At 42.8% G+C, this 25739-nt stretch overlaps 1 protein-coding gene across 1 annotated transcript in view; it reads left to right on the plus strand.

Annotated features, from left to right (window-relative positions):
* WIF1 (Wnt inhibitory factor 1) overlaps positions 1–24392 on the plus strand; it is a 46125-nt gene extending 21733 nt beyond the window's left edge. Inside the window, exons 3-10 of the mRNA XM_075080892.1 lie at positions 3187–3295; positions 9121–9261; positions 13299–13394; positions 14993–15088; positions 16440–16535; positions 20497–20592; positions 21181–21276; positions 23564–24392. Coding sequence (XP_074936993.1) covers positions 3187–3295; positions 9121–9261; positions 13299–13394; positions 14993–15088; positions 16440–16535; positions 20497–20592; positions 21181–21276; positions 23564–23685 — 852 coding nt within the window. The 3' untranslated portion in view covers positions 23686–24392. The remainder of the gene's footprint in view (positions 1–3186; positions 3296–9120; positions 9262–13298; positions 13395–14992; positions 15089–16439; positions 16536–20496; positions 20593–21180; positions 21277–23563) is intronic.
* Positions 24393–25739: the final 1347 nt, after the last annotated feature.

The raw sequence follows: 25739 nt of genomic DNA on the forward strand, positions 1-25739 counted from the left end.
AATACTGGAGACTGGATGTAGGGATTGTGTCAAGACAGTTTTTGTCCAAATAGATAGGATTTATGGCAGACAAATCTTATTTCAGATTCACAGGTTTGAGGAGTTAAACTACTCTGCTCCACTACGCAGCCTCTCTAGACTGTGATTTTTGTATACAATTTTTATATCAAAATTTAACCAACTCAGTCCAGCACACGTGATTTGCAAACATACTCTGCAGCACATGGCTTCATAACTTTGAAGTCATGCTATCTAGATCTACCGGCGGTGTTTCCGGTCTTCTTAGATACTATCATTTCAAGAAGTTCAGTTTTTGTCAACTCAGCAGAGGTATAAACCTTTGTACAGAAATGGTGAGAGAAGGTGTCTCCCCCCAGTGCAATGCGTGGCTTTTCTCCTGAGCAGCCTGTTGCTTGTGCAATGTCTCTTCCCATCTTTTTAACGTGTGAGCAGAATGTACTCCTGCCTCAGGCACGAATCATAGTTACGCCTCTGCTCTGGTTAGAGGAATTCCTTCCTTGAAAGGCGGTGAGTGTTGTGGCTCATGCAGCAATCGGTCCCCTTTCCCACAGCGAACTTTCTTTTTGTCTTTGTCCTTAGGCATCGTTTCAACTCTAGAATATGGGATTCCAGTTCCTTTCCTACAAATCAGGGCTCTGGCTCACAAGCTGATCTGCTATTAACAGTGTGGCTGGAATGGAAATATGGGACTGAAGCTATTTGGTCTACTTACCAGTTGTTGTTTACTAGAGTAGTAAGAACATAATGTTTTAATATCCCAACCCATTATGACCTGGTTTAGATATAGCCAAACATCAAAGCTAACCAATGAGAAACAGACAGTACAGCATTGACTCACTCACTGTACTATTCTATAGATGTGTGGAGACATATAATTATTTTTCTGAACCAAAGTTTTATTTGAAAACAAAAATGTTCACAATCTGACTTTATGGCTTGTTTTCATATTTTGGCATGGTATACTGTATTGGAAAAAAAGGTCTTTAATTAAAAGCAGCCTTTTGAACATTACCCCAGACTTCAATTTTCATCTCCTGTTTTACTGCTTCTCTCCATGTCCCCGCTCCCTCCCACATATACTCCATGTGTTTAACCCACCCTTAATAACTTTCATTGCTTCCTTCCCTATTGTTTTGCGAGTCCTCCTCTGAGGTCTCTGTGCCTACACAACACCCTCTGAAGACTGTGCAGAGTGTAGCCCCTGCATGCTGTTAGGGCTCTCCTTGCTGTCCCCACAGAGCGAGCGGATGTGCTGCCAGGGCTGATTAGGAGTCTCATAAACACCTACCCAGCTCATGAGTGCTTTGCTGGTGTCACCAGGAGCGAAAGGGAGATGGTCGCTCACATACTGCCGGGGCTTCTACTCAAGTTAGCAGAGCACAGCATCACAGAAGGGCTGAGGCTGTTCTGAGATCAGACAGTCTGATCTCAAGACGATCTAGTCCATCCCTCTGCTCAAGCAGGGTCACCTAGAGCTGCTTGCACAGAACTGTGCTGAGCTGGGTTTTGAGTACCTTCACAGACGGAGGCTCCACAACCTCTTTGGGCAACCCGTGCCTGTGCTCAGTCACCCACGCAGTAAAAATGTATATTCTCAGGCTCAGATGGAGTATTGTTCCCATTGCCTCCTGTCCTGTCACTGGGCACCGCTGAGCAGAGCCTGGCTCCATCTTCTTTATACCCCCCTATCAGCTATTTATACATATTGATTAGATATCCCCTCAGCCTTCTCCAGGCTGGATGGTCCCAGATCTCTCAGGCTCTCCCTGTATGTCAGACAGTCCAGTTCCTTGATCATCTTTGTGGCCCTTCACTGGTCTCACTCCAGTAAGTCCATGGCTTCCTTGCACTAGGGAGCCAGGATATTTCAGGAGAAAAAGGACAGTCTTCTGCTAAGGATATTGACTGTCATATTGTATGCATAAATTAACTACATTTATCAGCCCAAAGTTCTCATACAGTTTTGACTTTACTCTCTCTTTATTTCAGTATTTTAGCTAAAGAGCAGACATAAAAATACTGTCTACTATCAGTGGGTTGCTGGATGAAGACACATTTTTGCCAGTGCCCATGCTAAGGTTTCTTTTCTGAGAGCAGCAAATTGCATTACCTGTGATCCCTCATATGCTTCAGTGTAAATGAGAAGCCAGACTTTAGGGAAAAGGTTCATTTCCACTTGCTTTGCACACCTGTAGCTGTGCCATTGACAGTAGTGGAAGCCTCCAGTGACTTGCTAGGATGCATACATCTTAGGCGTACGTGGCGTGTACAGCTGTGTTGCTGCGTTGCAGATGCATGAGGTCACTTTGCATTGAATATTAAGAAATATTAAACAAGTGACTCAACAGAGAGGCCAGGACCCATGGAAGAAAGTACCAAAGCCTACAATCTGTGCCACAATGCAGGTGCATATCAGGAGTAGGATGAAGGTAGTGGAAAGTATTTTTTAAATCATGCCAACACCTTTTGGGGATCTCCAAAACAAATAATTTTTGTTGTGGGTTAATAGTGAGTGACATGAAGCCAGCTCAGCTCCACCCTTGGAACGATTTAATGAGCTGAGGTTGAACAAGGCAGCGTCAGAGCTGTAAGCAAGACATGTGTCCTAGCATGGCGCTCCAGTAATGTGGCTGTTCATCGTCCAGCGCTGTTTCCCCAAGGCAATGTGCCGTGCTGTGCAGATCAACCAAGAGCAAGCTTCGGATATTCTGATGCCACAGTTGCATCGTGCTTGTGAGTACGTCCTTTAAGCTGCGCTTGCAGTGCAGGCAGGTCATCCAGGCTCACCGGTCAGCTCCAGGAGGATTCTGCCCAAAAAGCAGCTTTAGCTTACTGTTCGTAATATTTTTGTGGTCTGCCAGATAAAAGGTGTGGGTTGTAAAAAATGTCTTCTCTGTGTAACATAAGTTCACTGTATGCATGCCATTTTCCTTGCTGTTATGCTGTGTCCTGATTATGGTATGGTCACTTGCAATCTCTGAAATAAGAGGAAATTATCTGAAAATTATGCTTATGTGAAGAAGCACTCAAGCAAATAATAGAAACAAATCCCGTGAATGACATAATGAAAAGTGTTGTATTTTCTGCTGTAGTTTATATGCTAAAGAGCTTGCTTCCATTAATGCAATTATAATACATACCAATTTTTTATTTATTTTGTCATAGGCTGAGTACTTCTACGAGTTCCTGTCTTTGCGTTCTTTGGATAAAGGCATAATGGCAGATCCAACTATAAATATCCCTCTGCTTGGAACAGTTCCTCATAAAGCATCAGGTTTGTGCTGTTGGTATTATAAATTCTGTCCCTGTAAAAAATATTCCACATAAAGTCTAAATGTCTTATTATGAATTGCAGTTCTGAAGTTTATTGCTAAAGAAACGCTTGCCACAGTGCTTGACACTGAACAGTTTGTGTCTTGCCTGACTACAGCAGCATATTTCGTCAGAGCCAAGTCACACAAAGCTTTTATGTGTAGATAAATCAGCAGAAACTTGTGCAAAACCGTTGCATAAAATTCATGTGCATGAATATTATTACTTAAGTTCTGCAGCTTTTGGAAAACAAAATCTACAATCACTGTAAGGAACAGTTATCAAATTATTCTGTTTCTCAGAGGTTGTAGTTTGTGGATGTTTTACTTTCAGTTAGGGTCAGCTGTTGTCACGGGACATTTAGCTCAAAGACACAAGTTCTAGTTTAGGACATTATCATTTACCCCTTTCCCTTACTTGTGCATTCTTCCCCCTTCACTGGAGCTTATAGCTCTGCAGCAGATGCTGAGCCCAAGCCAACGCGAGTGCTGCAGAAGCACTGTGGTGCACAGTGAGCCAGGTGGAATAAAACAGCTTTCCATGAGAGGTTATCAAATCCACTTTGCTCTAAAGTGGATGAATAACAGTCTACACGATCTGTTCCAGGGCTAATATGTGGTAGTCTCTGGCAGAAAGGCAGAAGTGTACGTCTGGGTGACAATAGTGTCTTAGTGATCATGGTTTCATGATCAGCCTTAGCCAACTAAGACCATGTGGGAAAAGGAATGAGAAAAGGGGCTGCATGAGGATCCAAGTGTAGCACTGATACACAGGTTTACATCTTTGACTGGACTTTCTTTCTCTTTTTTTTTTTTTTTATGTATAATTTCTGAAAGTTTGTGTTTGCTGCCTCCCATTTTCAGCTTGCGGTAGAATGCCATTGAAGTAATGTTGCAGCACAGCTTTTTGCTGTGGGGCCAGGAATTTAACATTAATGATTACTTTCTCTACTGTGGATTGAATGACTGGTATTGAAAATGGCTTTGGATGAAGAGTGCTATAATATTTCCACCATAATTACTGCAATTTAATTGATTGCAAACCCAATAAATTGGCAAGTAAGGACATTTATTCTAAATGTAACCAAAAAGGTCACAAAGGCAAAGTTCTTTGTAAGCATTGAGATTATTTCCACCTCCATATAAAGCAGGTGGGATACGTTGGAAGCTCTGCACTCAGCATCCTCTAATATAAGCTACTTTCTCCTTTAATTTTTAACTATCTAGAAAGGCTAGATGAAAGTGACTCCCTAGTGATTATGTTTGGGAAAACATAATCTACAAGTGAAAGGAGGACAGAGATGAGAGTTCACAGTTCCAGCAGAAGGTCTTTTAATTGTCATAATAGGCGGTCTAATTAAAGCCAAAAGGCACTTACCATGTTTGTAGCACTGGTACCTCAGTTCCAGGACTAATATGGGCATGTCCCTGGTGTTTCCTTACATGGAGCATGTGCAATGCACCACTGCATTTAGTATACATAAGCTGTATTTAAGGTCTGTTTGGCATTATAGTGAGTCCAGTGTTTAACGGCGATTGATAATCAGTACATGTGCAGTATTTGAAGCATGTACGCTATTTAACAGTGAACCACCAGCATGATGGTGGTTTATTTACGCTGCCTGCTAGCTGGGCAAAATGAAAAAGTAGTCTTAAATAAATACAAGCTATAAAAATAGTGAATGGTGGCTAATTTGTTGTTATTTCTATAATTTATATGTTCATAAAACTGTTCTGACAAATCTAGTCTAGGTATGCATGTCAGAAGAAAGTCAGTCACAAGTTTGTATTTAATAACAAATCAAACGTAGTAAGTTATTCTTGAAAAAGCTTTTTAGCCCAAAAGATTACACTAATAACAATTAAGGAGGAATAAAAAAGGAAAGACAGCTGTATTAGACATAAGAGTAGTAAACAAGAATGAGGATTAGCAGTTAGGTATCTTACTCAGAGGTAGCTGAACCCAGTGCTCTTGTCAAAATTAGTGGACTTTTAAAACTTCTTTGAGGATATTTGCCTACCACCAATAAAGCATACGGATGGCTTTAGTGCTTTAAGGCCTGCCTAGCCTGCATTTTGTCTTATGGCCAACGGTGGCCGTAAGACCTGTGGAAGAGCAAGGGGAGGGCAATCATATGTGATACTTCTGTTTACCCTCTCAGCTCTGACTAGCTTCCGCTCAGAGGATTTCCTGAGTCTTAAGTGATTTGTCTTTTTTATAACCCCACATGGGTTACAAATCTCTCTTTCCAGTACTTTTCCAGGCTCTTTTTGAGTCCAAATAATTTTCCGGTATCTCCAATGGCTTTTGCAAGGAATTCACTGCCTCCCATTCTGTGAAGATCCCCTTCCCGTTGTTTCGAGTCTGGCTGGAACAGCCTCATCTGATGGGCACTAGTCCTTGTACTGGTAGTGACAGCAGTCAATCCATACTGTTGGTCCTGTCCATGCCAGCCATGATTTTGCAGATGTCTATTATGTTCCCCCTAATTCTTCTTTGTGCCAGGCTGAAGAGTCACAGCCTACTCAGTTGCTCCTCATTGGATGCATCCTTGTTGTCCTTCTCTCAACTTTCTCTAATCTAGTAGATCCTTAATGAGATGAAGGATCAAATTCTCCTCAAATTTAAATTAGATTTAAATCACTTTGGTTCCTTAGACTCATTTAAAAATCCCATCCCCAAATCCCAGGATTGCTACTCACAACACAGGTATTGTTACACCTAGCTGCATGGTAAGATGTTCATATACGGTGAGAGGGCTGGTGAAGATGCCTTTCAGCAAGAGCTGAAAGAGCTAAGACTACTCAGCTTGTCCAAAAGAAGATGCTTGAGTGGAGTGTGGCTACCTGTCCAATGAGAAGAGGCTGGCTGCTCATTTGACAAGGGAAAGATCTGGTCGTTCAAAATGAGATCAGAAAGTTCAAAAAATGAAGTCAGGCATTTTTGGTAGTGGCAGTGATTAACGTCTTGAACGCCACTCTGAGGAAAGTCAGACCAGCTATTGGTCTGTGACCAGAAGAAATGTAGTGGCCTGTGGAGCTGGCCCCTAAGTGACCTGAGCCAGCGCCTCCTGTCCCAGTCTGCACCAGCCAGTGCATTGCCGTGCTGGTGCCACCGGTGCAAGCTGACATGCCAGGGCTGCCGACACAGCGCTGCCTCGTGCAGGTCATGCAGGCCCTCCAGCCCACTGGTCAGGCTCAGGACACCTCCTCCCCCTGCCCACTGTTGGTGTTGACACATTAAAACCTCGGTGCTGAACAACCAACAGTGCTGAAACTCCCTCCAGCTTCGTGGGAGAAACCGGTGCCTTCTCTGGGTACAGCAGCATCTGTGCTCATTCAGCCACGCAGGTCAAGAGGGGCAGTCCCTGCATGCCTGCTTCTACTGGGAATGGTAATTCAGAGATGCCTCTTAAGCAATCCCACCCCTGAAACTGTAGGAGGCTTTTGGTGGTGGCTTTTATATATTAACCAAGTGGGTAAAGCAATTGCCTGCAAATTTGAAGTGCTGTGCTGATACATGGGAGTTACTCAACATGCCTCTGATGGAGACAATTTAGGAATCCTTGATTTGCTGAACAGAAGGAAAAGGCATGAGCTCCCAGTCAAAAGAGATTAAACCTGCATCCTCCATGTCCCAGGAAAGCATTCTAATTACCAGCTAAAATTAAATAAGATGTAAACCACTAGGTTTCCTTAGGTTCCTTTTCAAATTAGTTAAATTTTTCCCATGCCTGCTAGAGCCATCTGCTCTGCAACCCTGGGTGCAAGCGCTCCAGGGGATGCAGAAATATAAATGTGCAGGAGGGGTGATTCTGTGGCCTGGTGGTGGGATGATGGCTGACAGAGGGAAGTCCTGAGCTGTATTTCCCTCTTCTTGATTTTAGCCAGTGATGGGCAGATGTAAACTGCAACCTGAATTTGGGAAGCAGGGACCAGACCTGAGGTTTGCCCTGCCACAGCCAGCTCAGCACTTCGGGAGCACACGGGAGCACACGGCCACGGTTCTGAATGCAAGGGACTTTTGCTCTGTGCCTTGTTTTGACTGTAGTGCTGTTGCTGTGTGCCTGTTCAAACAGGCATAAAAAGGCAGGGATTCTGGTAGAGTTTAGGGACTTTATTTCAGCTCTGAACCACTACAGAGCTCAGCCAGGATCCAGGTGCTTGTTGCTCACCGGAGGGTCCTTTACTGCATTCCTGTGTGCCTAGGAGTTCTGACGTATGGGGAGTCCAAAAATACGGATGCTTCCAGGGTGGGGATTGCTGGAATAAGGGATTTCTGACTGACCTGTTTCCTCAGACTTTAGCCCTAAGAGATGCATGCCTGGTCTTTGCCCTAGGGTTTTAAAGCCACAACCAAATCTCAGGGGAGGTCAGGGGTTTGCTACTAATTCAATGAAATCTAGATATAGCTATAGTACCATCATTAAACTTCTGCCATATCTTCCTCCCCATAACAATTTGCTCAGCTAAGTCACACATATCCTAGTACAAGCACTGATTTCCTGCACTCGCGCTGTCAGGTGGTTACTACAGTTTAAGAAGTTCACTGCATTTAAATTATATTTAAGCCACTGTAAGAGTTTCCTTCTTACCACATGGTTACATGCTTTTTGTAATGGTCTTTTAAAAGGTCAGTGTAAAAGTGCTTCAACAATGAAATTGCTTTATAATGAAAACTGCAACAGACCTTCCAGTCTGTAGGACTTACCAGAAGCAGAATGTGTTTCAGCAGTAAATTAAATTATTGTGTATTATACCAAGGCAACAAATAGCAAAAATGGTCCAATTTATGACTTGCAGAATTTTTTTATAACAATCAATTTAAAACAAACCAAATGTAGGGCTGTTAGATCAAGATTTGGTTCTGAAATCTCAGGCCAACTTCAGAAGAAATGAATAAACAATTTCTGTTACCTGGATCTAATTTATAAAGCAGCTAGGAAGAGCCAGTTTTGAAGAAAATAGATAAAATTGTTTCATCTGAAGATTATTTAAGATCACTTGTGACAATCACAGAGGAGGATTCCATAGCTCTGAGGTATCAGGCTTGCTTCCTCATTAAAATGCTCCAGATTTACTGGCCTTAATTATTTACTTAAACTCTTTGTAGTTCAAAGGTGTTTGAATACTTTTCCTGGAAAGGCAATCTCCAAGTATCGCTACGCTTAACAAGTTCTGTCAGAGACTGATGTGTCTCTGTCTTCTTTTTAAACATTCATACCCATGATCTTACTTATCAAATGTGCCATCTTGCCACCACTTTACCGAGTTAGTTTTGATTAAATCAGTATTTTATTTAAGTATTCCAAACCAGCAAAACATACCTAAATTAACTTTTTTCCAAACTGTGTAAGGTGTTTTTGCAGAAGTTGTGTGAGAGCCTGCAAAATTTAGACTCAGAAGTGAGCAGTACAGCTTCGAAAATTAAATATAGGATTCCAGCTTGTTTTGGTGTATCCTTAGATACCTCCCCATGAGTAACTGCCTTGCCTGCAAGCAAAAGTATGTTTGTGTTAAGGTTGCTGTCTGTGCTGTAGACTGTTGGGGTTATGTCAGTGAAGGAGTGCAGGCACATCTCCTGTGTTGCTGTACTTCCAGTCCTGGAGCCTCCTATGAATAAGGTGATCTGCGTATCTCTGTGTTACAGGTTTTCATCGATGGCATTACTCTAAAGCTTAAATATAAATATGATCTACATTTTTTAGTATTTCAATGTATGCTTTTATATGTGTATAGTTATATGTGCATGTAAATACAAATATTATTGTTATTATTCTCCTTTAAGTTGTTCAGGTTGGATTTCCTTGCCTTGGAAAACAAGATGGGGTCGCTGCATTTGAAGTGAATGTGATCATAATGAATTCAGAAGGCAATATTATTCTCCAGACTCCTCAGAACGCCATCTTCTTTAAAACCTGTCAGCAAGGTAATGCTGAAGAAGACTTCCTGAAATACCATTAGACCTGGTCACCCTCCTTTCTTACGTTTCATTCAGGAGAATGGCTAGAGACCAAGGAAATAAAGTGCTCGCACAATATGTAGCAATGGTGGTGAATGCCAGGCTGTTCTGGCTCTGTCTGTGGATTTGCCACATGTTTACTAACCCTTTTCTTACTGCCAACTATGTCTCCCTTAGTAGACAGGGCTAGAGGCATTTCTCCTCCGATTCACAGCTCATCGCATCAAGGACCTTGATAGAAATGTATCACGTGAGAAGCACCTGTTAGCAAATGATTTGAGGTGCTTGTAGGAGAGCGAGTCCTGTGGAAACAAGCTGAGGCTAACATTTCCAGAAGTGGTACATAATTTGGAGAAATGAACTTCTGGGATCTGTAGCGGGGATGCTGACGTCAATAAATACTGTTTAGTGCCTTAGTTCAACAGTTCCTTAAATCTCAACTTGCACATACACACCAAATGCAAACATCCTACATCAGAACATTTTTGCAAAATTTGGCTTCTCTGGATCTCAGATGGCAACCTCTTGGTTTTGGATACAAGTAAGGTGGTGGAGGCTGGTCTGCAATACTTGCAGTCATCAAGCAGTAAACACACACAGGATGCGCTGGTAGAAGGGCACCATGGAGTTATTGCAATGTTTACTTAGAAAGGAGGGAACCTGTTTAATCAACCAATCTGTGAACCATAAACACTATATAATAAGACTTTCTGGATTAATTTGATGCACTACAAAGAGCTATAATTACCACTTTAAACTGAGGTTGTGGAAATTGAAAACTCAGTATCTAAGACAAGACAGTTATCCCATGTCGTGTGCAATTGTATCAAATTAACCCATGATGTGGCTGATGTATAGAGAGTGAGATTTTCATTCTTCTCCTATTAAATCTTCATTCCCAGTCCCACACTTTCTTCTCTGCGCTCTTTTCTCTGAGCTAATTGGCTGTAGTGTGGCTTCAAAGAGCGAGCAGCAGGAGCAGGAGTTGTTTATTCTTTGAAACCTCACTACACTTAAATAGCAAAGCTGCTTTTCTCCTTTGAAGCCTTGCTGCTGCCAATTACCCCAGGGAAAGTGCACGAGGGGGAGAAGAAGTGGGCAGAGAAACAGGAAGGAAAATGGGGGATTAATGGAAGTAAAATCAATGAGATCTTGTGTAGGAAGCTGGGTGTCTGATGTAAATACAATACAAAACATTTGCTATCTTTTTATTTTCAGTTCAGTTCAAAGATACTGAACTTAATAAACTTTGGAAATCATGCTGGGGTAATCTAATAGGGAAAGCAGAGCTACAGGTCTGTATTGTGGAACAATGTGGCTTAAACAGAGAGAGCTCCAAACTCAGTTTAGTGGTAGCATTCATCCAAGTTATCATTCCTGTGCTATTAGTTGTTGTTACTACTATTTTGATATGAGATGTAATATTTAACAATTTAGCAGTATTGCATCATATGGCCTCTCAGGAAAGCTGGGCATGATTATTGTCCCAGTCTTTTGTTCCTGGAGCCAGCTGAGAGGTGCAAGGACAATTTCCCAAACGCTAGATGTGGGCAGAGGAGGATTTTTCTCGCCTCATCTCTTCCTGGGGTAACTCCCACTCCTGCCCTCTATCCTGTGAGGTGGACACCGCACTGTTTTGGGACAGATGCTGAGAAGGATGAGAATGTCCTTGGTTGGTGTTAAGCAGGGGTGAGTTTCCTTCCTATGAAAGATGTCATTCATGGCAAGGAGCTCCAATTCCTCCTGCCGGGGCCCCGGTCACAGTTTCCAGTCACTCTTGGCCATCCAGAAAAGCCCCCACTGGAGGAAGTGAGGGGAGCAAGGGAGCAATTTTGTGGGAGAGGAGAGGCTTTGTTGTGGCTAAGAGATGGCCACACAAAACATTATGTTTTCCTATTTTTCTGTTTGAAATGGTATGTATTTAAGTATCCATTTTCTGTGATGAATAGCAGCTCTGCATTCGGGTACAAAGAGGGAAGCATTTCCAGAAAGAGTCCTAGGCTACAGTGTTGAAACACAATAAGACAAAAAAGCCTTTACCGCTATTACTACTGCTGCAAACATCTTTACTTTTAAAGCAACACTTTTGCTTCATGTATCTTTGGCCTTGGATGGAAGAATATTTTAAAATTACACCTTTCCTCCTCGCTCTTTCCTGTTTCTTTGGCAGCTGTACACAGCATCCAGCCACCTGACCAATACTTCAGATTTTCTTTCCTTTTGCTTAGTCTCAACGTTACCCTTTGCATCCTGCTAAATAGAGAGCTAGACCGTGAGCGCAACGGAATACTGCTCGTAGTTACGGCAGCCGTCGTTTCCTGTGGCTCTGATCAGATATTAGATAAATTTTTAAAAACAAGTTTATTTGTATATGAGTCCAGCTAACAGATATGTCACCTGACTCAAATATGAGAAGAAGGGAAAATCATTCAAATTTATTTAAGTCCAGGGTTATGTTTGCCTCTGTATTAATAGGAGTTACAGTTTAAAAATTTCTGTGGGCTGCAAAAGTGCCTTAGGCAACCTGACCCTCCTGAATTTATAGGCATCCTGCTACTCCTTACTGCTTTAAACAAGTGCACTTTAAAGGCTATAACTGCTTGAATTTGAACTCAGGTGTTATTCAGCTGGGAATCAGTGTGAATCAATGGCACACCTTTACAGCCTACGGATGGTAGGTGCCAGCACTTCCTGATGAAATAAGGTGACAAGGCAATGGAGAAGAAGTAAGGATGCTGTTGGCAGGTGTTGTCAGTCACAATGTTTACAGCACTGTTACACTAAAAAAGAAGAAAGATGTGATACCAACGTTACAGCCAATTGCTGTCTGATAGATGACCTTCAGGTTTGGGTTGAGACGGGTGCAGTAAGATTGCTCTCTCAGTTTCCGGCTGCCTCAGAGTTTTTTGAACCTTCTCACTCAGAGTGTCACGCAGCTTGCATCAAGGTGAGCAGGTCATGCCTACTCTGCTAAAGCTGCCTTGTGGCCCTGGTACCACTGATCACAAGGGATGTGTGCTTTTTCCAATGGGAGTAGGCAGCCTCTCCTGCCTGCTGCCTTCTCCACCCTGGAGGTGTTCAAAAGGCATGTAGATGTGGCACTTCAGGGCATGGTTTAGGAGAGATGGTAGTGTTGGGTTGACGGTTGGACTTGATGATCCTAGAGGTCTTTTCCAACTTTAATGTTTCTATGATTCTCTGTGAGGGATCTGGGAAAGTGTTTCTGAGCAATTGTTTTTCTACCCAGCAGTCATGTTTTCATGGGGTTCCATAGGGTTCAGTTTGTTTTGCTGCTTGTTCCATGGACTCTGGTGGTTTTGACGATGGTGGTGGTATCCAGAGGTATTTCTCATCCTTGCATAATGCAGCCAGTGTTGCTATATGCTTTAATGTTTGATCAGTAGCTGAGATGTGAATGAGTTGGATGGTGATACAGGACCACTGTGCAGGACTGCTTTCATCTTCCTTTCTGGCCTTCTTTCCTCTAGCCTTGAAGCTGACTCTTCCATTACGATACAGATTTCACCACTTTGTCACCTCTGTAGTAACAGACGTAGCAATTAATGCAATGCAAGTTGCAGCGCAGTCTACTTAAAGCTGCAGAAATTGAAACTGGTCCTGCATACTGAGGGCAGGTCTAACCAGCGATGCAAGTCCTGCACTGCCTGCTCGTTTCCACATGGAGGAAAAAGTGCTGGACTGAGCAGAGCATCCGCATTACTCATGCACTTGCAGAACAGCAGAGTGATGGAAATGCACAGTCTGACAACAAGCACATTGTGTGTTTGTCTGAACATGTGATGAAATCTCTATTTTAGACTAACAAAAGGAAACTAATTTCTCTTGAGGAGGTCTTAGCTGAACTTCTATTTCTGCCAGCATTTGCCTGTCTGTCAGCAAGTATTTTTACTGTTGCGTCAGAGGAATATATTGATCCTACTGAAGGTTGGCTGACAGCTGAAGTATGTAATATCCAATTAAGATTGTCATTATATTTTATGAAGCGGAGTGTCCAGGAGGATGCAGAAACGGAGGGTTTTGTAACGAAAGACACGTCTGTGAATGTCCAGATGGATTTTATGGGCCTCACTGTGAGAAAGGTAACTTTAAAAAAAGTCTTCTCAACTTTTACAATAATCTCAACAAACTGTAGCTACTGCGCTGTAGCCTCCCCTAAAAGAATGGCCTATTCTGAAGATTTAATATATTTTGAGTCCACACATATAAGAGAATTACTATCACCTATGGTCTAATGGAAACATCAGTTGCTTACGAGAAAGATGTTTTCTCTCTGAGAGATTGCTTTTAACAAAAACTGGCAGAGTAGTTAAGTAATCGTTAATCACAGGGAATCCATCTGGTAAAAAGGTTAAATAAAATTCTTCTGCTAATGAGGACTAACTGGGAAACAAAGCACAGGACTTCTGTTGTTCAGCATTTTTTAATTTGGAGATAATATCTAATTTGGAGATAAGATTTGGAGGCAGTCTGACAACGAAGATGGGAAGATGAAGGAAAGAGTCTCCTTTTCCTTTCCATTAGTGACTAATAGCCCCGAATGACATTTCCAGGAGTGGGGGACCAAGAAATTGAGTGACGTGGTGAGGAAACTAGCACTTCTTCCTATGTATTCCTGCAGACCCTCCCCAGGGTGACTTGAGATGGAGCAAACCATCGCCATGGGGATCTTATTCCAATAGCATCCTTCACTCAGCTCCCAGATGCTCTGGCTACATCCAAAATATGAAGTACAAAGGATGAGTTCTTTGGCCTGGAGGCCAACTGGGATGATGCAGTTTGCATTCATATGTTTAATAAACTCTCTTACCCTCCAAAAAACCACCCTCCAAACTCCCTTCTGGGAGGAGCCTGTGCCTGCTGCTTACTCCGGGTCCATGCCCGTGATGGTTTGCTGGCTGGCCAGGGACAAAGCCATGCCAGGAATGGCACCAACAGTTTCACAATATGGATGATCCTGTGCCCCCACTTGGCCCCATGCCTGGGTGCCGTTTAACTCACTAGTATGGATCCAGCCTCTCTCCATGTGGGCAACCACAAAATGAAGCATTGCCACCTGACATGCCTCCCTGGAAGAGCCTTGGGGGGGTGGCCACAACTGCAGAGAAGGCTTGGGAGAGCACAGGGGCTCTGGACAGGGTTCACGGGGAGCATGCAGCACAGTCAGGTCACCAAACCAGGCCACACGACAGGCTTCCCTAGCCTAAATTAGGTATCCATGCTTATGTTCAGTTATGCAGAGGGAGAAGGGAGGGTTCATTAAAAAACCTGCCTGGGAACCCCACTGAATTGCTGACAACTCTGAGCTCAGCCCTTAAAGAGACAGTCCTGTTTGCAGAGCGGAGGCACCAGCTACAGCTCCAGAGTCCAGTTATAGAGATGGCGGGGGACTTTGCTCTCCCCAGTTTGGAATTAAACAGTACAGGAGGCAATTTCTGCTTACATATGAAACAAGATTTGAACATAATTTAATCTTCACTTTTTTAGTAATGCTGTATACAAATTGCCAGATATGAACCAGAGGTGTAATTGATGTAACCCACTTCCAAAAATGCTTTACAAAGGTGACTTGGTACATTCAGCAGAAGGGAAAGTAGCTTGAGGAGACAATGTGCTGTGTATTCAAATAGAGAGTTACAATCATACCAGCGATGTTTTTTCTGTTCTTCCTGCCCCTCAGCACTATGTGCTCCTCGCTGCATGAACGGTGGGCTCTGCATTACACCCGGCCTCTGCATCTGCCCCCCCGGGTTCTACGGCATCAACTGCGACAAAGGTAACTGCCGGCTAAAACCCCTGGGCTCCGTATCTGGCAGCCTCTCTTTATTCCCCGGTGTTAGTTTCCCTCCAGGAGTGGATTTTGGAAAGTCAGGCAAGTGATGAAGTAAGTAAGTTTTAAAAGATTTGTGATTCTTCAAATAGATGCTCTATCACAACCTGGGAGCCGTTGGACGTGCTTTTGTAGCTGGATGTGCAGGCGTCCATACACGCCAGCTCTGTGAAGTGTGATTCAGATAATTGCTTTAGTTGATCCACTGAAAGCTGTGGGACCTACTACAAAATTCACTTATATTTCTGGCCTAGAAGAAAAAATTATCTCTATTTGAACCCTAGTTTCCTGGAGTAAAATTAGTTTTACTAATTATTTACTACATTAATTTGCTGCATCTGGACACATGAAAAAATAAGCAGGCCATTCATTTTTTGATGCTGCGTTGTGGCTGAGGAAGGATAAAAAGGAATAATCACTTGTTCAGAACAGTAATTTGGAACAGTCCAAGCTACCATGTAGAAAATAACCAAGTAGTTTCCTGCAGAAATATAACTGATCTGCTCATGGCAGAGCAGATTACAGAATATCACACTGCATTTACTGCTGCAGAACTGTGTGAAGCAAAGACTAAATGCAAAAGGTCCTAGTGTGCTTTCCAGCAAAATGATGGGAACCTTCCTAGGCCTGTAGGTATGCTTGCACAAACTGTTGTTCTCAATGTCCTTCTGACTTTTATCTAGTCCTTGATGAGAGTTTTGCTGCATTTAAAAAATGTTTCAGAAGTGCCCTGTAATGAAATGCTCCCAGTGTCTTGAAGGATTAATGTGAATCCCAGCTGTTTGGTGAAAAGTCACATCTAACACAATGTAAGCAATTTAGCAGGTGAGACACAGCATTTGCATCCATGTCACCACACAGCAAAAACTTATAAAGGTTTCTTTCTAGTCAAGGCATTAATTAAGAACTGTAGTGAAGTATCCTCTTGTAGAAGTATCTTCCAGTCCTAGGTTCTGCTCCTTTTATCAGACACTGGCAGTTTCAATAGCAATAGTGACTTGATCCTTCAACGAGCTTTACACGTGGGGATTGATAAAGATGTAACACCATCTGTCCTCAGGGACCGCATTGCTGTATTGTTCACTTGTCTCTTTCTATATGACTTGTGTGTGTGCCCAAATAAAGCACGTAGGAAGAAATGCATTTCAGTCTTCCTTTGTAAACCAGTTGAAAAGACCATAATGCAACCTTTTTACCTACTCAATGTGTATTTATTATGAGCAGCAGAAAACATTACAGCCAAGTCAGACTGAGTTCGTATTAGTGACTTAGTTCATTCCTGTTTTATTTGTTTCAGCGAACTGTACAACAACCTGTTTAAATGGAGGAACGTGTTTCTATCTGGGAAAATGCATTTGTCCTTCGGGCTATGAAGGAGACCAATGTGAAATTAGTGAGTAGCATCTCCATGTGCTTGCTTTCACTTACGTCAACTTATTATAGCGTCAGTGTCTGAATGAGAAGTGCTACCTGCCTCTGCTGGGCTCACAGTGAGGGTCTCGCACAGCAGTTTGGGGCCCCTGGAGAGTCAGATGCTGCCTGCCTTCAAATGAGTTTCCTACTAAGTTTGACTCTTTGCTAGACCATCTCATCCCCTACCGGGTTTTGTTTTTACTACTAACTGGGCTTGGTAACAACCCTCAAGCTGTAAGTGTGCAGGCAATACCCTGTGGCAGACAGATGTGCTGCTGTGCCAAGCCTGTGTGGAGCAGCTATTTTCAAAAGTTACAGCAATTCGTACTTGTGCACAGCAGATTATGTTTGAGCCTGCATCTCTGAAAGAGCTACTCTAAGATGGGAATGGAAGGGTTTGGGGTAAAGGGAGGACTGAACCATAAGAGCTGAGAGCTTTCACTTAACGTATTAAGTTGCATTCACATGACAACTGGAAAATCCATGTCACAAACGTCAAAAGACTTGCTATATTCAGAAGTTTAGCATTAAAGCAGTTAAAAATATTTTAGCTCATGGTTGATCTAAGTGTGCTGTGTAAAGCTGGGGGTGGAGATACGGCCAGGCTGGAACAGACCTGGGAGGTCAGCTGTCAAGTATTTGATCTCACTAGAAGAAGAGTTTTCTTGTAGCTCAGTTAAATTGGATTAATTCTATAGTTCCCCACACTTCAACATGGGCATTTCAGTTCTGAGAATGTACACCTAGGTCATTCTTTCTGGGCTTAAAGTTTCTAATGTTCACAGGAGCACGGAGAGCAGCATTTGGCTTGGGAGAGCCCGTAAGAGCCGATTTCTTAATATGCATCAGTAAAGACAGGCTTTTCTCACAGTTATGAAATTTGTATCATCAAATAATTTGGAAACACAGAGAAATAAACTCTGCTGATAATGTGAGATGGTAAATTAATTACAGTGCAAAGAAAGAACACAGATACCATAAGACCTACATTCTGCACAGTATTTACATGTAGATAAATAGTAAACTTATGTAAATGTTTCACCATATCCCTATACAGTACAAGGCATTTTGCAGCTCCTTTTTACCCAGTCAAAACTGGAGACAAATGGAAGCGATGAAGCTTTATTGTTATTAAATTAATAAAGATCGCCCTGTGATATAAATCCAAATCAGATGTCAGCAAGAACAACAGTGTGGGTTTCCACTGAGCTTACCTTTGCTTATATCAAGTTCAGATTTGACACTCTGACAGAACCTCATTTCTTTCTTCAGCCCCCAAGAAGCCAACTGCTGATGCTTCTCAGATGATGAATAAGGTTTGGTTCAAAGTTTGAGAAGCATGTATTTTACGTCAGTGGTGTTTTTTTGAGGAAAATTCTTAGAACTGATATTACAGTATGTAAAATTAAGGCTGTTCCACTTAATTGGTCTGTCCCAGGGGCTCTTAAGCTCGTTGTCTACTGCTACTTGAGGTAGGTACAACTGACTTTGGCTTCTTGCAAAGGCTTACCTGTGCAAAGCAAATTAAATTAACTAAAATACAGGCAGTAAATTAGTTTCTGTACAAAAGAAAAAAAAATCTCAGGATCAGAGTATGCTAAGAGCTAAGCTGGGATCATATTAATGAGAGCAAGGAAAGCTTTGCACTTGCCTTGGCTTTTGTAAAGCTGCAATGTCAATTGTTAGGCCATGATTGATGGCTGCTACCACCTCTGGGCACTGCACCAGCGCCAGCACAACAGTGGAAGACTGTGAGAAATGCTAGACAAGGCTTAGAAACACCAGAGGAGAAACACGGCTCAGTCTCTTAGATCCAGAGCCAGCTATATTCAGTCATGAGGGTCTTGAAATAACAAGGAGAGAAAACCTTTTAACAGGCAGCCATCTTCTGAAAACTGCAAAGTCCTTTTTTTTTAATATTGTTTAAAGATTTTGAGTGCTTGTCTAATAGTTGAATCACTCTTTAAGACTCCTGGGAAATGTACTGGACCCAGCCTACAATACTAACAAGCATTCACAGTCTTCCATATTTTTTCTAGCTATAGTTATGCATTGTCTCTAATTAGTGTTTCAGTTTGAGTCCAGAGAGTTTTATTTCATTTTGGATTCCTCCTCCATTTGTCACCAACTGTTTTGTTGCTTTTTCCATTTCTTGGTCAAAAACTTTCTTTACTCTTTCCTTCATTCTGTCAAAATACCTTGGTCCAAAGTTAATTGAGCTGTGCTGAGCCCAATATTTGCTTAATGCAACTCTGTGGAAGTTGGTATCAGACCTTGACCCATATTCTCTAGATATACTTCAAGGACTAGGAGAATCCCTGGATTTCCTTAGCATTGTTGATAATTACTTCAGATACAAATGCTTGCAAACTAGAATACCAACAGGTTCCCTCTCCAGAGGCTTCTGCAGGGAAATAGTGGTTTTACATAAACTCTCCTTAGCATGGTTTGTTCCGTTAGCTGGTTATGAAGCTTGTTACAGGGCTATTAAAACAATTATGCACATTAGGAACAAATGTTTCTTTTATATTGACAATACACACATGCATCATGGAAGTCTGAAGGGGTTGAGAGCTGAGCAAGCGCTACCTGGGCTATTGAGCTCCCAAGGCAGCAGGCTGTGGTCATGAGATGAGTGCATTTGCTGAGGTTTTCAGCACAGCAAGCCAGCAGTGGGGAGGGTGAGTTGATCCTTAAATTATCATGTGCAGGTCTCAGTTAACATCCTTTTAAAAAAAAAAAAAGGAAAGCAAAGTAAGAAGTTTGCTGCCCCAGGTTCCAGTTTTTGCTTGCTCACAGATTGGAGTAAATATCAGTGCTAAATCTAGGAAAGGCTTTTTCTTCTCTTTTCTGAAGAATCCAGAAAATGTTGTGGGATTAGAAAAGGCAAAAAAAAATGTTTTGTACAACAGCAAGAAAAGCTGCGCTGGTACATATGGCCACCAAGGAGGCAAGAGGTTGACGGTGTAGCTCCTGATGCTCAGGGACGTGGCACTGAGCCTCCCTCAGCCTGGGGGTGACCTAGCTCATGGGTACTGTGCTCGCCTTTCCTAGAGACGAGTGAAGACTTAATTAGTTCAATAATGCTGACAAATTCTAGCAAGGGATCGACAGTCTGGTGGTGGGACACCTGATGTTAAGTTTGAGGAAGGCCCTTGGTGTGAGTCAGGACCAGCAGAAACTTAAGTGTGGATCTCCTCTGCCAACATGGACTCCTCCCTCCCAGGTAGGTCAGGACCAAATAGTGCTGTCGGACCCAGCCTCTTCCTCTGGCAAAGTGTGAATGTGAGGAAAGTAATTTTTGAACCAAAAGCCTTGAAAATGTCTGCCAGTTCTAATTACTGTTACCAAAGGTGCTCTATTCTTTGCAAACAGGGCATGCTTTTTTAATGTGCCTTTAGTTTCAGAGCTGTGGTGTGGAACAGTCCTCACTGTACCATCCAGCGCATTGTGGTGCCCTGCAGCCACAAGCTGACAGGCCCAGCCAGTCTGCAAGCAGCAGCCATACCTGTCAGTTCCTGAGCTCCCTAGGGCTTAATATCTCTCTTGGGTGCCACTAGATTTTCTTTTGCCTGTGCCCCCTGGGTATGGGTCCCACCCTTTGCAAACATGAAGTCTGGACAGTGCTGCCCCCGCACAAAGGGTGAGGAGAGCGGGAGGCAATGCTGACCGGTGGCACAGGGGACTCTGCGATGTCCAAGTGGCACAAGTCTGGGCAAAAGCTGTATGGACACACGGGCTTTGGCTGTGCCAAATTATTGTAATATTTTCAAAGCAGAAGAATGCATATACATTGGAAGCACAGACTTGCAGCAGAGATCTCCTGGTAGATCCACAGTGCACACTCCCATCCGATGAGTTTTTTGGGTACAAGGCAGGCTTCTCAGACACTTGTCTCCAGTAGCTGCAGGAGACTAAGTTTCTGCGCTTTTGATTTCTAGGTAAATGCCATCAGCCCTGTCGAAATGGAGGCAAATGTACTGGCAAGAATAAATGCAAGTGCTCCAAAGGCTACCAGGGAGACCTGTGTTCAAAGCGTAAGTACCAAAGACACTCCATCAGCTCCATGTAGGAGCATCAAGCTGGCTGTACAGTATCTTTTTACACAGTGTCAGCACTAACTGTTTGTTGTCAAAGTACTTCAGTTTAATTTACTTTCTGGACATACGGCATACACCACACTTAAGGGAATTATGAAACCAGAAACTTTTTTTCCAAAAGCCTTCCCACAGTTTCTTCTATACTCTAAGTTTCTGTAAAACAATGATGTGTCAGCTTAGTCATAGCAGTTTAGTAATAGAGAAATGCTTAATGAAATGTCAATACATTGCAACATGAAAATCCAATGGTAGCACTTTGTGTTCTGTGCTCTGGTGTATGCTCAGCTCTGCTGTTCCGTCTGCTTACCTCTGCCAGAGACTGAGCCAGACCTTGCAGGGGAATGGGGGGTGAAATGTTTCAGGGCTCTGCACGCACTTAGTGCAAAGCCACAGATATACTGTGAGATCCCCAGCCTATGCCACGACCAACCCATCATGAGGAACAACAGCACAGAAAGCAAATATGTGTCTCTGTCTCCTGATGAAATGTCAAGAGGTCAGGCATAAGCCCTTGCTTTCTTACAGCTGTCTGCGAACCCGGCTGTGGCCTGTACGGCACGTGTGCTGAGCCCAACAAATGCCAGTGCAAAGAAGGCTGGCACGGGAGACACTGCAATAAAAGTAAGTGAGAAGCAAACCCTGGGAGTCTATATCAGGGGTCTTACACATCCGATGCCGTAGAGAAATGATGGCTCCAAGAGCCTTTCCAGCCTCACTAATAATACTCCACTCCATTTTTTTCTGATCTTTAATCCAAACAATAAAACAAAGATTTTCAATACTCCATAATTTTAACTACTTAAAAAACTCCTCAGAATTGTTTAAAAGTGTTTTACCAAGATCACCCTTGTATTAGAAATTCCAGATTCTGGTATCAGCCAGATTTATAGATGTTCTCATGTGGCTTCCACCCATGGTATGGAAGGGACCTAAGTCCTTCAGTTCTCCTCAGTAATGTCAGCTGGCTGTAAAATGTTGGGTAGGCATTTTTAGAAATAAAACTCTGTTAGGTTTTAAAGCTGATTAAAACTTAGAAAAAATGAAATGTCCTTTAGAAACTTTGGGGAAAACTCAAAGAGTTATGCGAGATGTACGCGTACTAACTTCCAAGTTTTCTCCTCTTTTCCCTCACCAATGCTCCACAGACCACAAAAGATATTGTTCCAAAGCAAAGTTAGAGTCCTTAAAATGAGTTTCTGTTGTGCTTATTGACCTATTAACACCCAGTGAGGCAACTGATCATTTCACTGGATTTAAAATAGCACTATAAAATTATTTGAAATACAATTGTATAGATCCAGTAACAACTTCAGATTTAATTTTATATTTCATATGCAATAGTGCTGTGACAGCAGATCTTCAAGAGACATGCTGTACATTTTCCTATGATGTATTAATGTTTAGCTTAAACACTGTTAGCTAATGATTCACATTTAATGGTTTAATTTTCAACAGAAGTTGAAAAAAATTGAAGCTATAAAACCCACCAATTACCCATAAGAGATGTGAACCTTACGTTGCAGCATCAACTGAATGTCCATTTTTATTAAATGCTGTTCTTGCCTGTGATTTGTATTGCATTAAAATATATTAGAATAAATATAGATGTGTCATTAAAAAATTGGTATTATATTATCTAACTAAGATGGATTATGCTGTGAAAATTAGGTGTGGGGAGTCCACTTTTCTGCTGTTAGCTAGTGGACCTGTGTCCACTATGTCATTCCCTGAAGGAGAAATACGATTAATGTAAGTTATAAGTTATGGTTAGAAAAAATGGGTATCAATATGGACTTCGTAAGTTCAATATAAACTTTTTCTTCTTGTAATATTCTTCTATAAAGAACTCAGCAAGTGAAAGAAAAAAATGTACTATAAATAACTATCCCAAAGAAGTAATTACCTTGTACAACAAAACCAAAACTTGTAACTACTGTGTTGAGGAGTCAATAGCCACACATTATTGTCAGCTCCATGGTTTTCCATCCTTAATTACTTGGAGTTTGGGTACAGTCCTGCTGTGTTTTGCACTGCAAAACTGTCTTTGTATTCAGCAAAGAAACTGAGAATAGGCCATTTGGGTAAAATTCACCCCCATTTTAAGGGCCTATGTAGGGCTTAAATTGCATACAAATCTGCATTCACTGCAGTTCACTCTTTTAAACTAAAACTAAACATCTCCAGATCTTAAGATTTATAGTTAATTGAGAGACTTGCTTCCTACTGCACCAAATCAGTGGCTCCGTGGTAAAGCTGTTTTCTTAAAAAGAAGTAGTTAAAAAAAATTGAACCTGGGACTCGGTTTTTCAACATAATTTCCATGAGCTTTAAGTAATGAGATGGGTAAATGAAACTATAATTACAACATAATACTTTGAATTCCATTTTTATTGTTCATTTTCATTTTCCACAACAAAGCAGCTCTGCTAAGCCTGTTTCAGGCTGCTTTCCCACTCTCCCCCCCTCCCCTACCCCCCCCCCCCCCCCCCCAGGTGTTTATTGCTGCTGCTGGTCTTTCTTTTTGCATTCAGCCATAAACCAAAGCCAAACTCAGGTAGCTGGCACAGATTGTCCCCAGGGGAATGCTTACACCCCTCTTTAGAACCCGTCGCTGGCAGATCGGCATGACTGTCACCCACCCTGCGTGGGCTGTGCACACATGAACCCAGGGCTGAGTGATAGCCTGGGCATGCTGATGGTCCCCTGGGCTCCCTGGCGACGCGAGAGCATCTTTCAGTCTGGCAGCACCTCGTCCGTCCCGGGGGGCACAGAGAAGGGTGAGCGTTTGCGTAAGGCATAGCAAAATCCTTTGTTCAATCGGGTGAGACTGTTTCCACTTGAAGTATTAGCTGTGGATCGCGAGCCCGCTTCTGTGGTTTCTTTTCTCTTGAACTGGATAATTTTCCAGGGTATGGAGCCAGCGGTCTGAGCGCCCTGAGGCCAGCAGGCAGCAAGCACAGGCAGCACACGCCTTCTCCAAAAAGGACTGAGGAGAGGCATGTTCCACCCGAATCCAATTATATCTGGTGAACTCCAACATCTGAAACGGTTCGTGTTACACAAAGTTCATAGCCTTCATTAACCTCTCATGGATTGAATGTTAAAATGCTGTTCGTTACAGTTAAGATTACCGGCTGGAATTTTATTAGCTTCATTATAAACCACTGAGCTGATATTTACTATTCCTTTTAAGTTTTATAAATACTTCTATAGCATGATTATATAGGCTTCTTCTTTCAGTGCTTTGGATGGTGTTTTGTACTATACTTCAGTTATGTTTAAACTTCCTTTTTTGATTATATAGCTGCAAATATTTTCCAAAAATTAAGTAACAATATTCAAGCAGAAAACCTTGTAGATGCTAACCTGAATAACTTCAATGACTACAGATTTAATTTGCCTAAGACAAAGGAAAGGTGCATTTTACATTTTTGCTATTGCATATTTAGACTTTTCCCTAAGAAAAATAAATAAGTTGCCTAATTTAAAAACTGAGTAATTCAATTCAGTGTTATCTTTGGCCTTACGGTTTTGCAAAGTACTGTGTATTAGAAATACACGGCAGTGGTGCCATTTAACCAACGTAATATATTGTAAACAAAGTAGAACTATAATGTATGAACTTTCTGCATCAGCTTGAAGCAATATAATATATTGTAAACAAAACAGCTCTTGTGTAATAAACTTTTTATACTGACGTTTATGTATAAAATAAAGATGCTGCTTTAGTTTTTCGAGTACTGCTCTGTGTGGCCTGCTGCGGTCTCATCAGTGCGGGGCTGGGATGATGGCTTTTCTAGAGCACCCTCATAAAACAGTGGCACAGTGGGGTTGGTTTCTCTGTCTCTGCTTTTAGCCCCACAGCTCTTAAAAATATTTCAGAAGAGCAACTTCTTCTTGTGTCTTTGCAAAGGCGGGGATAGCACCAAAGGCAGGTGTTTCTCTCCCCGTATTTGCCCTCCACCATGTCCTTTCACGCCCCACACTGCCAGCCGGCCATGCCAAGCTGCTGTGCCCTGTTCGTGGTGACTCCGGTACCCAGCATCTTCTCCTCAGAGCCTCTGTCCAAGCAGGTAATGGTTCAGTGCTGGCAGTGTTTCCTGTTCAAGGGTGATGCTCCCGTGCCACGTTGTGTTCAGACTGTATAAGGTTCGGGTGCTGCCTCTTGCGACAGTCAAGGGTCACACAGTTTGTAATGTGCTGTGGCTAGGAAGCAATGAAAATTATTCCTGTCTGCACTGAAGAACAATCTCCAACAAGAGATTACTGGGCCTTGCTATACTGCAGTTCTGGGAACCTTATTATCTGGGACATAAATAAAAAAATAACACAAAATTTGGGGCATAAAATTAATCTTAATGAGTGAGATGGTTTGACTTATAAAGGAAAAAGTCTAGTTGATTAGCCTGACTTTGCTGGTCTTACTTAGTGGACCCACAGGCCGAGTAAAGAGACTTGCTTAGGCCAGAGAGAGGCAGGACAACTCTCTAAGGATCTGTTTTTACGTTGTCCTTCATGCGGTGGATCTGTAGATGCTCCCCAGCAAGCCTGATCCGACAGGAGACGAACCCCCCCATCGCCATGCATGGCTGCGGCCCTCCAGGTCCAGTGCGGGGAGAAACCTGGCTGCGGAGGAGGGGCAGGGCCAGCCCAGCCCCCTGTTACACCCCAGGCCATAATCAGAAACAGCCCAAACAAGGTGGTTTGGCCGCTTGCCTGATATCCTTCCCCGGATGGCAGTAAAACAGCTCAGGTTTACTGAAGAAGGAGCTTTCTTAGCATGGATGTGTGTAACGGCTATGGCTGGTGGCCTTCAACGTGGTGGTCCCCCAGCCCTTGGTCTCACACCTCCCATGGGACGTCCAGCACCTCTCTGACCTCTGAAGGGGCTGGGGGGAGCCTGGGGCACGGGGCCCTCGGGTGGCCACGCAGGGCAGGATACGACCTGCAGCCAGCTTGCCTCTATGCGTGCTGCACGGCTGTGCTGCGGGGGGAGTTTGAAGAGCAAACCTCAGTCCCCATAGCAGCCCCTGTACTCTTACCTGTGTCCTGGCAACCTGTGGATCTCTCCCCCACACCAAGGC

This window comes from Phalacrocorax aristotelis, chromosome 1 (genome assembly GCF_949628215.1).
Source record: "Phalacrocorax aristotelis chromosome 1, bGulAri2.1, whole genome shotgun sequence".
In the NCBI taxonomy this organism is placed as follows: Eukaryota; Metazoa; Chordata; class Aves; order Suliformes; family Phalacrocoracidae; genus Phalacrocorax; species Phalacrocorax aristotelis.